General features: G+C 44.0%; 1 protein-coding gene across 1 annotated transcript in view; it reads right to left on the reverse strand.

Annotated features, from left to right (window-relative positions):
• Window positions 1–12,885, reverse strand: part of NDUFA9 (NADH:ubiquinone oxidoreductase subunit A9) — a 26,233-nt gene that overhangs the window by 12,422 nt on the left and 926 nt on the right. Inside the window, exons 2-6 of the mRNA XM_007469440.1 lie at window positions 11,516–11,686; window positions 11,072–11,169; window positions 7,801–7,892; window positions 6,457–6,598; window positions 2,522–2,624 (exon numbers count right to left, since the gene is read on the reverse strand). Coding sequence (XP_007469502.1) covers window positions 2,522–2,624; window positions 6,457–6,598; window positions 7,801–7,892; window positions 11,072–11,169; window positions 11,516–11,686 — 606 coding nt within the window. The remainder of the gene's footprint in view (window positions 1–2,521; window positions 2,625–6,456; window positions 6,599–7,800; window positions 7,893–11,071; window positions 11,170–11,515; window positions 11,687–12,885) is intronic.

Raw genomic sequence — 12,885 nt, forward strand, 5'->3', positions numbered from 1 at the left:
AGGGAAAGACTAAACCAAGTTGGTTAAAGACTTGCACACTGAAAACTACAAAACATTGCTGAAAGAAATTTAAAAAGACACAAATGGAAAGACATCCCATGTTCATGGACTGGAAAACTTAATATCGTTAAGATGTCAGTACTACCCAAAGCAGTCTACGGATTTAATGCAATCCCTATCCAAATCCCAATGGTGTTTTTTGCAGAAAGACAGGAAACTCCATTCTAAAATTCACATGGAATATTAAGACACCCCAAATAGCCAAAACAATCTTGAAAAAGAAAAGAAAAAGAGTTGGAGGTTTCACACTTCCTGATTTCAAAACTTACTACAAAGCTACAGTAATCAGAACAGTGTACAGTGATCAAAACAGTGGCATAAAGACAGACATAGACCAATGGAATGGAATAGAGAGATATAATCACTGCACATCTGGCCAAAAAATTTTTGACAAGGTGCCAGCACCATTCAAAGGAGAAATGATAGTCTTTTCAACAAATGATGCTGGGAAAACTGAATATCCATAGGCTAAAGAATGAAAGTGAACCTTACTTCACACCATACACAAAAATTAACTCAAAATGGATCAAAGACCAAAACATAAGAGCTAAAAGTACAAAACCCTTAGAAGAAAACACAGGGGAAAAGCTTCATGACAACGGATTTAGCAGTGACTTCTTGGCTATGACACCAAAAGCATAGGCAACAAAAGTAAAAATAGATAAACTGGACTACATCAGAATTAAAAACTTCTGTGAAACAAAGGACACAATTAACAGTGTAAAAATGCAACCTATAGAACGAGAGAAAATGTTTGCAAATCATATGTCTGATAGGAAGGGGGTTACTATCCAAAATGTATAAAGAACTCCTACAATTCAACAATAACAAAAAACCACCCAATTAAAATATGAGCAAAGGACATGAATCGACATTTCTCCAAATAAGATATACAAATGGACAACAAGCACGTGAAAAGATGCTCAACATCACTAATCATTAGGGCAAACCCATCAGATATTACCTCATACCCATTAGTATGGCTACTATCAAAAAACAGAAAATAACAAGTGTTGACGGGGATATGGAAAAATTGGAACCTTGTGCACTGCTGGTGGAAATGTAAAATGGTACAGACATTAAGGAAAAACACATGGTAGTTCCAAAAATTAGAAATAGAACGATATGCTCCAGCATTTTCACTTCTGGATATATATCCCAGAGAATTGAAAGTAGGGTCTCAAAGAGATATTTGTACACCCATGTTCATAGCAGCATTATTCAGATAAAATAATGCAAAGGTGGAAGCAACCCAAGTGTCCACTGACAGACGAATGGATAAACAAAATGTGGTCTATACATACAATGGATTATTATTCAGCTTAAAAGGAAGGAAATCCTGGCACATGCTACAACATGGATGGACCTTGAAGACATTATACTAAGTGAAATAAGCTAGTCACAAAAAAGACAAACACTGTCTGATTCCACTTATATGAAGTACCTAGGGTAGTCAAATTCATAGACAGAAAGTAGAATGGTGTTGCCAGGGGCTGGGGGGAGGGGGGAATGGGAAGTTGTTTGACGGATACAGAGCTTCAGTTTTGCATGATGAAAAGAGTTCTGGAGATTGTTTGCAGTACAACGTGAATACACATAACGGTACTGAACCGTACACTTAGAAATGGTTAAGACTGTGTGGTCTGCTCGGGCTGCCACAATAAAATACCACAGACTGAGTGGCTTATTTAAACAAGAGAAATTTATTTTCTCATAGCTCTGGACGCAGGAAAGTCCAAGATCAAGGTATCAGCTGACCTGGTTCCTGGTGAGAGCTCTCTTCCTGGCTTACAGGCAGCTGGCTAGGTTCTCACATGGCTTTTCCTCAGGGCACACAGGGAGGGAGAGAATGATCTCTCTTCCCCTTTTTCTAAGGCCACTAATCCTGCGGGTTAGGACCCCACTCTTATGACCTATCACATGTGTCTGACAAAGTAGGATGCTACCTCTTTGTCTTTCAAAACCAACACCTAAGTGACTTGGAAAACAGACTGAAAGTGAGGCAGCACTAAGAAAACCGGGGCTTCGTAGGCCAAGTATAAATGAGGCACTGACCCCATGCCAGGTGCTGTAACATAAGCTAGCTACTCCATTAACCAGCACACTGGTCCTCAGGTGGACATCATCATGTTCATCTTAACAGATCAAGAAGCTGCTATATTCAAAGACCTGCCAGAGTCCCAGAGCTGGTTAGTCCCAGGACCCAATTCATAGTCAGGTCTCGAACTCCCAAGTCCACGCTCCTTCCAGGCATCTAAGCTGCTTCTTTCGATACAGAGTGACGAAGATCACGAGAGGGACCATGCTGACTGGAAAAAGAGAACCTCTGGGGAGAAAAAGGCAACTCAAGGATAAAAAAATACAACCTCCATCTTCCAGTCAGAGAACATAGTTTGCTTGTGATTAACTTCACCCCGGTTAACCAGCATTCCCCCTCCTACTATTAAGGAAGAAGACCTACTTGCAAAATAATTGAGGAATCTATCCTCTCTTCCAAAGATGTCCGACGGCTTGATGATGGTAGCTTCTGGAAATGTGTCTCTCACTTCTTTCTCTCCAGCAGCCTGAACAACCAAACACAGCAGAGTTCTGCGGCGCGTTATCGAAGCTCCCACTCCTTCCACTGTGGGGACGCTACGTGAATTTCCTCCAGGTTAAGGGAATCATATTATTCATAACACTCAGCAACAGTCACCCCCCGCCCCCGCCCTCATATTCAGTTTCGCTTTCCACAATTTCAGTTACCCGCGGTCAACTGCGGTCCAAAAATATTAAACAGAAAATTCCAGAAATAATTGGTAAGTTTTAAATTGTGTGCTGTTCTGAGCGGCGTGATGAAACCTCATGTCATCCTGCTTGGGCCTGCTGGCACGTGAATCTCATATCGTCACAAGAAGGAGGGTGAGTACAGTCAGCAGATATTGAGTGAGAGAACGGGGGGGCCACATTCATGCAATTTTTATTATAGTCTATTGTTATAACTGTTTACTTTATTAGTAGTTATTGTTGTTAGTCTCTTACCGTACCTAATTCATACACGAAACTTTATCACAGGTATGTGCATATAGGAAAAAGCAAAGTATATGTGGGGTTCGGTACCATCTTCGGTGTCAGGCATCCACTGGGGGATTTGGAATACATTCCTCATGGTAAGGAGGAGACAAGTCTACGCAAAAATTTTTTAAAATCCACCTCTTATAGCTCTTGCTGGGTTTATTCCCATATTTATTCTAAGGAAGTTTATGCGGAAGAAGAAAGAAGAAAAATCAGAGTAGACTCACTTCCTAGACCTAGTTCAGCCATCCTGCCTACCCGCACCCGCTGGGGGTGACATCAGAGCCCCGGTGGACTTGGACCTCCGTTTCTTGAGCTTCTCAACTCCAGGGACCTCGTCTTCACCCCACTTCAGCCACTCTCCACTTGGAGGCCTCAGACCAGAACAACCCAAGTGCCCCTCCTCTGAGCCCTACATGAAGACGTGCCACTTTCAGATGACCAGCTCCTGGACTGCCAGCCTGCTTGTTCTCTGCTCCTCTGCTCCTGAGATGTGTTCCTTCAACTTCTCGGGGACCCCAGTCCACTGGGTCTGCCCTCCTCCACACCAATCCCTCCGAACATCCCTTGCCCCAGGTTAGATTCCATGGCCCAACTTGTCCATCACTCTCTTAGCAATACTGTAGACTACCTGTCCCCTTGTCTTTTACTCCACCCACCCACCAGGCAAAATCCCAATCCTGGAAGAACCCCACTAGCCTCCTTCTTTAAGCCATGCACTCCTGCTGCCTTCAGAGCTACAGGAAAATAAACAAGTACAAATCATCAACTGGTAACACATAAATTCCTGTCCCCAGTTTAAACCGGGCTCGTAACGTTTCCCAGAAATAGGGCTTCCTTCTAATTAGTTTACATTTCCAGTTGACAAATTTCAAACCTTTTCTGTTCTATTCAAATTTCTCCCTTACTTTCCCCTCTTCCTTCCAGTAAATGACTTCATCTACTAATTCAAGGAGAAAGTACAGCAGCAGAGAAAAACCACCTGGTGTTCCCAGTGCTGAATCTACAAAGCCAGGGGCACGAAGCAACATTCTCTCCTCCTTCCTGACCAGAGTGGAGGAACTCACCTCCTGTCACTTTCTCAGGAACCTGCCCATTACTCCCGCCCACATCTGCAGTCAGGCTCCCCTTACCTGCACCTTCCCACCAGCATTTCAACAACGTCAAGATCGTCTACCTTAAAAGAAAAAAGAAATTCCAACTCCACACGCCCCTCCAGCCTCCTGCCCCCTCCTTCCTCTTAGTAAACCACCTGAGAACGATGCTGTCTTACTGTCCCTGCTGCCTCCGCCCCTGCCTGCTCTTCACCCACTGCTTCCCCGACTCCTGCTCAAACCGCCCTTGATAAGCCCACCGAGGACCCGCGGTGTAGACCCCGGCTGACCCTGCAGCTCTGACGCACCTCTTCATCTTCCCCCCGCTTCTGTAACCTCAGACTCTCCTGGCGGCCCTCCTGCCTCTCCATCCGCCCAGCTCAGTCCTCTTCTTTGCTTTTTGCAGGAGCACCCTTGTCCTCATCCCCCAGACCCCCCGTCAGTGCTCCTCTGGGCGCTGTCCAGAGCTCTCTGCTCTCGACTCATCCCCATGAGGCCACCTGGTCCCCTCGTGTTGCTTCAATTAACAACAAACAGTGGGGACTCCCACGTTCATACCCCTGACCACACTCTTTCTTCGGAGCTTCAAGATCTTAAACCCCATTCTCCACTGGGACCTGGGTGACTGACATGCACTTGAGATGCAGCCCGAGTCCCAAACTGGATCATCCTCTTCCATTCTCCACAAATAATACCTCTCAATTTGTGTTACACACTGGGATTACACGGGGAGAGGTGTAAATACTGATGCCCGAGTTCTTCCCCCAGAGCTGCTATTTCCATTGGTCTGGGTGCCCTGGGCATCAGGATTTTTCAGTCCCCTCCATGATTCTAATGGGCACTGAGGCTGAGAACCCCGCCCAGCACCCTGTCCTTCTCCAGGCTCCTCATTTTGCTCAACAGGAGCACCATCCACGCGGGGGTTTAAGCCTGGGGGCTGGGCACCGCCGACCCCTCCCTCACCCTCACCACTGACTACCCCACCTCCGCCCCCTCCAAACAACTGCGAATGCGGCGATTCTCTGAATGCTAGGGCAGGGGCAGGCACGGGCTTCACTCTGTCACTCCCTCTCTCTCGCTCTCATACAGAGAATAGTGTGTACGCTGATTTATGACTTATAGTAAGCCTTACGTTAAGTACGGTAATGACGGTGAGCAGGCCTGTAAAATTTTTAAAAAGTATTAATTTTGACTTCAGGTTAAATCATTGCTACGTAAAAGTGTCAACTACTGATATTATGAATTCCAGCAATAGTATGAAAACCAGCTTATCACAGAACGCTTTGAAATCCCGAGTCAGGTGTTCTTAACCAATTCCTATTTTTTCCTTCCAGAAACTTTGATTTTGAGGTTGTTTTTGTAAAGATTCCCCAAGCTACTTTGCAACACCTAGTGCATCTGGAATTATTTTCCTCAATGGACTAGAAACTAGATGTGGGCTAAGACCATGTGTGTTTTACTTACGCTGTATCCCCAGCACCTACTACAACATGGAGCACATAGTAGGTGCCTAATAAATAATTTGGTCAATTGAAGAATGCAGTGGAACCAAAAGCTGGAGCCAGTGTCAAGGAACTCTGCAGTCCTTATCAATCTGACCCAAAGCAGGCTCCTTACGGCAGGAACCAGCTGCTGAAGGCGTTCCCGGGCACCGCAATCCCTACTGAGTCCCTGATGATCAAACATTTCAGGTTGCAGACCGACTCCAAACCAGACTGCTCAATCCCGAGGCACAATCTGGACCACAGTGGGGTTTCTGGGAGTCCAAGAAGCCTGACTACAATGTGAACAGCCATTTTCCCTGGCAAATACTTATCCTGTCACCCCCAGCCTTCACATTACCCCTCCAAGCATGGCATAAGACCATGACTATGCAAGGTGTCAGAGAAAGAAGGATGGTCCTTTAGCTTTGGTGGCTGACACAGGTATGACTCTTATGCAGGAAGCATACTCTACCTTTTGTGTTTACTCTGTAATTCTATGATGTGCCAGGAAACTTTACACCCTGGAGGGTGGGTAATAGTATGATCTACCCATCTTTGAGGCCGCTTAGCACAGTTCCCTGCAAACAGAAGGCACTCAGCTACAACTCAGCCACACAACAATCACATTCTGGATATGGAGAATTAGAAATCCCCCTTGATTCTCGATACATCAGTGAGAAACCTTTCTCACTTAAACTCGCATTTCCAACGGGCTAAGAAACTCAAGCTCTGTGAACCACTTCCCAAATCAACTTGTTACTTACCTTATTTCTCAGATATTTAGAAGAGCTTTTAATATCGGCATTCAGATGTGAAACGTGAATAAATTTTTCAACTCCAGCTTCCTTGGACACTTGAGCGATTGCTTGGGGGATCTTTACAAAAACATCCTCAAAATCAAAGTTTCTAGAAGGAAAAAATAGGGATCGGTTAAGAACACCTGACTCAGGATTTCAAAGCATTCTGTGATAAGCCGGTTTTCATACTATTGCTGGAATTCATAATATCAATAGTTATACTTTTAAGTAGCAATGATTTCACCCAAAGTCAAAACTAATATTTTAAAAAAATTTTACAGGCCTCCTCACTGCCATTACCATACATAATGTAAGGCTTACTATAAGTCATAAATCAGCATACATACTATTCTCTGTCCTCAAGGAATCCCAAGGCTGAGGCCCTTTAAAAACATCTGGCTGCACTGATTGGGCGGGGAGGGGAGAAGTGCTGGGTGCTGGAGGGGAAATCACTGCTCACCCCCAGGCCTTTGCTTTCCTCAGGGGAAAAAAAGGAAACTAAAAAAATACATCAGTGCTTGCTTTGGCAGCACATATACTAAAATTGGAATGATACAGAGAGGATTAGCATGGCCCCTGCGCAAGGATGACATGCAAATTCATGGAGCGTTCCATGTCAAAAAAAAAAAAAAAATGCATCAGTCACCAATTAGATCCAACAACATGAACTAACTGCCTGCTCTGTACAAAGCACTGTTAGTCATCACGGGGGCTATAAAGTTGAATAAGACCCTCCAAGTCATCAAAGAACTTAAAAATATGTGATGAGGCAGACATATCTAAATAAGTCTAAGTCAAACTTTCATAAATGTGAAGAAAGAGGCATGAACAGAGTGCTGTGGAACCACAGGCTTCAAACATTATTTGTTGATAAACGACCCACACAAGGGCTAAAAAGAACTGTTCAAACTGGTACTCATGCCAGCTTTGATTAACAACGTGGAGAATAGATCAAGAACACTGTTCACGCGAAAAAACCCAGGGTTCAGCTTGTCGGTCAGTGGGACAGGAAAACCCTCCTTCCTAACCCCACCCCAGCTGCTGATGACACCCACCAAACTGGCACAGTCCGCAGTGGCTTTTTATTGCTTCTTATACTAGACTTACCACCAACTGAATCCCCGACTGGGGGAGGATAGGGGTTAGGTGGGGAGGGTGGTCACTGGCTGTGGAAAGGTTGTTCAGTCAATACTCATTGATGAACTAATGAAAAATGTCACAACTACAATCCCTGGCATGTTACGTGCCCAACAAATGTCTACTGAACCTTAAGCCAGCTTTGCAAAGGAGAAACGAGGGTCAAAGACTTACTTGGTTTCCCATTCTCGCCCAACGAGATTGATGACCACGTTGCTGTGCTCCACAGCTCTTCGGATCGAGTCCTTGTCTCTCCCGTTCCATTCCTATAACAGCAGGGGCCAGTCACATGAAAACATCAGGGGTGCGCCCTGGGACAAAACATGTCTGTAGCTCCCCCCATGAGCAAGATTCACAGAGGGCCCTCTGTTGTCGTCACGAGACGGTGCCATTTCACACCGGCTCCACTGACTACAACAGAAACACTGCTGATTCTCTGGCTCTTCTGGAAACAAAGAGGTCAAAGCACATTTTATTCAGGTAATAGCAGGTGACAGAACTAGAAAAGCCACTATTCATTTTCACGGGGCAGAGCAATTTTTGTCTTCCCAACTGCCCCGCAGAAGCCAGTAAAGGAATCTAGCAATCAAGTCTCCCTTCCTGAATGAAATACAGCCAAAGAACCGAGGATCATTTGGGAGGTAAACTGACTTTCCCTTGTTAGAACCAACCAGTTAGACGGACGATAGGAGGGGTGTCTCTCAAAGGTTAACGTTAAATTGGGAATACTCATGACTATTTTCTTATTTCTTTTTAACTCTTTACTCTTTATAATCCCAGATCTGGTCATTTCTGCTTTAAAGACATGAAACAGCACTCAGAGAGAAGTGACCTGCCTATCAGTTCAGAGCGAGCTGATGGCAGACTTCGGTGGAGACCTGAACTTGTGAGCGGGCGTTTAGGACTTAAGTCAGATCAATGTGTCTTGTCCAAAACAGTGACAAGGGACTAAAGATCCCCGGACAAAGGTAGAGCATTTTCTATGTTAAAATGAAAATAAAATTTTAAAGCATTTTGAAGGAAGATAATAAGTAGTATGGATGTCTTAGTTGTATCTGTGAGTGAGGGGGGTGGGAGGGAGAGTGAGAAAAGAGGGGAGAACGGAAGAGAAGCGGGGGGCTGGGGGAGGAGGAGAGACAGCGAGCAATAGAATGCCTGTGTGATTCAGCAAAGAGAGGGAGGGCTACGGGAATCAGATTCAAGAGCAAAGAGATGAAGCCCTCGCCAGGCAGCACTGGTTACAACCGACTGTGGAGGACGCAGTACAAGAGACAGAACGCCAATTCCACTGTGCCATTTACTATCAGTGTACAAAGGCTCTCTGCAGACTCCATGCAAACCTTGAAAATACAACCTACCCCACGGGGTTGCTATGACGAGTAAGTGAAATATACAGAAAATCTGCAGCACAGTGAGCAACACACTCAACCAAAAAAGCGCTCTACACATAATGAGCTTAACACGGCCTTTTCAGAGAAGATGACACAGGCGGGAAAGGATGAACCCAAGAAGACTCAGAGGGGAAGAGCTTGTGGCATTAACTGCGTGAATGGCCCAAGAGTGATGCCCGGAGAGGAGCAGTCAAAAGGAAACCAAGTTCCCAGGAATAAAGGCCCAGGGGCACGATCCGGTTGGTGAACCAAACGGCTGTTCAGACAGCAGTTTCCAGCAGAGACTAAAGTGGGGAAGTCGGCACCCCACACCCCATGTGGTCCATCCTTCTCAAAAATAAACAGCAACAATATAGTGAGGTGTCCCCCCGTTACAACTTTCCTGGGCTTCCCCTTTCATAAACATGACCGTATTCAAAGTTATGCACTTTGTGTCTGTATGCCCTGCTAAGACTGAGTTCCCTGTGGTCTTGTTCAACAAGACACACTCAGAGCTTAGTTCGACGCCAGGAACGGAGCAGACACAATAAACACCCACGGAAAGCATGGAATACATGTCACTCAGCTTAATTCCAATGACTCCACATTTGCAAGCCGGTAAAAGCTTTCGTCCATCACTTGTGAAATACCTCAATTTTGAGGACTGACTAGATGACTGATAATCTTCAGTCACAAAGAACTAGGAAAAGGCTAAGCTCCTCTAACTGTAATACCAAGCAGATATTTGAGAATAAGATTGTGGAAAAGCAAAACACTTTAGAAATAAGAAATTTCCAATATAAATATTATATTTAGCTTGTGAACCTTCAGTAAAGAATAAATGAAAATGCCTTTAAAAATAAGTCAAAATTTAATGAGGTCACAAATAATCTGTGTGAATAAAATAGATACTAAGGATGTTTAACAAACATTTTTTAAAAGAGGGAAGTGTGTCAGTGGAAGCGCTCAGGCCCAGGCAGGATGATGAAAGTAAGAAAAGTTAGCTACAAGAACAGCTGACTCAAGCCTCCGGGCCCGGAGTGTTTCTCCATAGGAGACTGCAGGCACTGGGACAGCATCGTTCTCTGTGGAAAGGACCTGTGCACTGTAGGGTACTCCGCATCCCTGGCCCCTGCCTAATAAACTAGTGTGGTCTCCGGTCACTGGGACAGCCAAAAGGGCCCACACATTTCTCATCACTCCCTTGAAGGTTCTCCCTACACAATTCCCCCTACCCTGCTGGCAACTAACCACTGGCCTAAAGGAAGAACCTGCAGATTGAAGAATAACAATAGTGAGCGCTCGGGAGGAAGTGTTGGAGGTCAAGTCTCTCCAAGCAAAGCAAGTTACAAAACACCCTATTTGTGATTTTCTCTATCGAAGCACACTGCCCAAGAGAAATATAACACGAGGCACATATGTAATTCTAAATTTTCTCTTAGCCACTCTTAAAAGAATAAAAAGAAACAGGTGAAATTCATTTTAATAATATTTTATTTGACCCAATTTATCCAAAATGCCATTTCAATATGTAATAAATGTAAAAAATTATTAACAATATATTGAATATTATCTTCTTCGAAGTCTTTGAAATCTGATGTGTAATTCACACTTACAGCCACCTCAATCCACACCAGCCACATTTCAAGGGCTCAAGAGCCACACGTGGCTGATGGCTACTGGCCAGCACAGGTTTAGAGCAGAGGTGGCCAAACTATAGCCCACAGGCAAATCTAGCCTGCAATCTAGCTTTGTAAACAAAGGCTTATGGGAACACAGCCGCCCCCATCTGTTTACATATTGCCTGTAGCTGCTTTTAGGCTGCAAGGGCAGAGCTGAGTAAACATGACAAAGAGCCTATGACCTGCAAAGCCTAAAATATTTCCTATCTGGCCCTTTAGAGAAAAAGTTTGCTAATGCTGGACTAGGGTTTACAAGAATGGCCTGTGAATGGAGGATGCCCTTGGTCCACTCCGGGATGAAGTTGCTGCTTTATTATACTGCCTCTCTATGCTAAAAAAGACCTTAGTAATTTACATTTACCAACTGCAATAATCAGTAACACGGGCTCTTACCAGAAAGATAATCTGGCCCAGGTCACCCATTGGGCGAAGGTGCATGGTATCATATGGCTCACACCGGTAGGGGACGATCACTTGTGACCCCATGCGACCTAAAAAAGAATGGATTGGAACAAGGGTCAACGTTAACATAATATGGTTACGTTATACAACAGTGATTCTGTAACATTTAAATTCTAGTATGATAGGTGAATTGATTCTATTTTTAATAAGAAACTAATTTTGCCCTGCTAGAGATATCACAACTTTTCAGAGGCCCCTTTCCTGTATTAACGTCCTATATAGGAAGTCTGGGCCTGCTCATAACATACAGCAGACCAAAATTACATAAATCCAAGATAGGAGTAATTCAAAACACCATTACAATGAAAAGAAACAGTTCTCATTAGGCAACTGTAATAAATGGCTTTGGAGTACGTTGAACGCAAGGAACTTTACCAAGGTGGTTGACAACATAGCGGCCCAGGAATCCTGTTGCTCCAAACACAGTGGCCACAATCCCACTGACTGAGGAACGCCCACCTTTCCCATGAGGTATGAGTGCATGATGAAGCTGGCGCTGGGGTGGGCCATGAAACACAGATGTGGCTATTGTAGTGACAGAAGAACCTTAAAGAGAACCCCAGAATATACATAAAATTGACCATGAATTCAAATAGCTTCTTTTCCTAGAAACGCGACATTATTTTGCTATCAGTATTTTCATTTACTTAGGTTACAGTTTAAATTTAACTTTTATAATTTAAGTAACAGCAATAATAAACACAAATTATTGCAACAAAAAATCCATAGGACATAAGGAAATGTATAAAAGTTAGAAAGCAAACTCCCTGCCCTATAGAATATAGTTTACCTAAAAAGATAAATCATGTTAAGAAAGATAATAATAAACAGTTACAAATTAAGAGAGTATAAATCTCTACATGAAAGGAGAGAAGAAAAGAGAGAATGCAAAGTAAAGGTGCCATAAGTTAGAGAATCATGAGGAAGGACTCCTGAATAAAGTGTTTTGAGAAAGATCTGAAAGAGTAATAACAGAAAAGATAGATTTCCACGTGAAACACATAACACATCTAACAACGTAGGGGTGGGAATGAATAAGCCCAGCACAGGGAACAGCAAAAGACGGACCTGGAACAGACTGTAAAACTGATGATGAATGAAAAACAGAGTTGATGATATAGGATGGAGGTAGAGGTAAGAGATTATTTTTTTTTTTTTTTTTTTTTTGCAGTATGCGGGCCTCTCACTGTCGTGGCCTCTCCCGTTGCGGAGCACAGGCTCCAGACGCGCAGGCTCCGCGGCATGTGGGACTTCCCGGACCGGGGCACGAACCCGTATCCCCTGCATCGGCAGGCGGACTCTCAACCACTGCACCACCAGGGAAGCCCTCCATTTCTATTTTTTATAAAGCTCTAAGAATGATTCTGACATCCACCTAATTTTGAGAGCAAATGATATTCTGTAATAACTAAAATACACTATGGAAAAATGCAATTTCTGGAGGTTGATGCAGGGCATGTTTGTGAAGGAGAGGAGGGTGAAATAATGACGATGAAGCGTAACTGTATTCCCAATTTCCTTGCTTTTCTAGCCTCTCTTAGTGAGTAGAAGAGCAAATGCGTGTTTTCAACTTGAGGACCACAGCAGATCCGATCAGAATAGAAAGGAAAATAAACTACACTTAGACAAATCCTAAGATATTCTTTTATTCTTCTTCCTTTTTTTCCCACCAAGGTCCTGATTCCTCTCTCTCCTGAGCATCCCTCGCTCCCCGAGGCCTCAACGCCTCCACATTTGCAGGAATG

Source organism: Lipotes vexillifer, unplaced genomic scaffold (genome assembly GCF_000442215.2).
Source record: "Lipotes vexillifer unplaced genomic scaffold, Lipotes_vexillifer_v1.1 scaffold395, whole genome shotgun sequence".
In the NCBI taxonomy this organism is placed as follows: domain Eukaryota; kingdom Metazoa; phylum Chordata; class Mammalia; order Artiodactyla; family Lipotidae; genus Lipotes; species Lipotes vexillifer.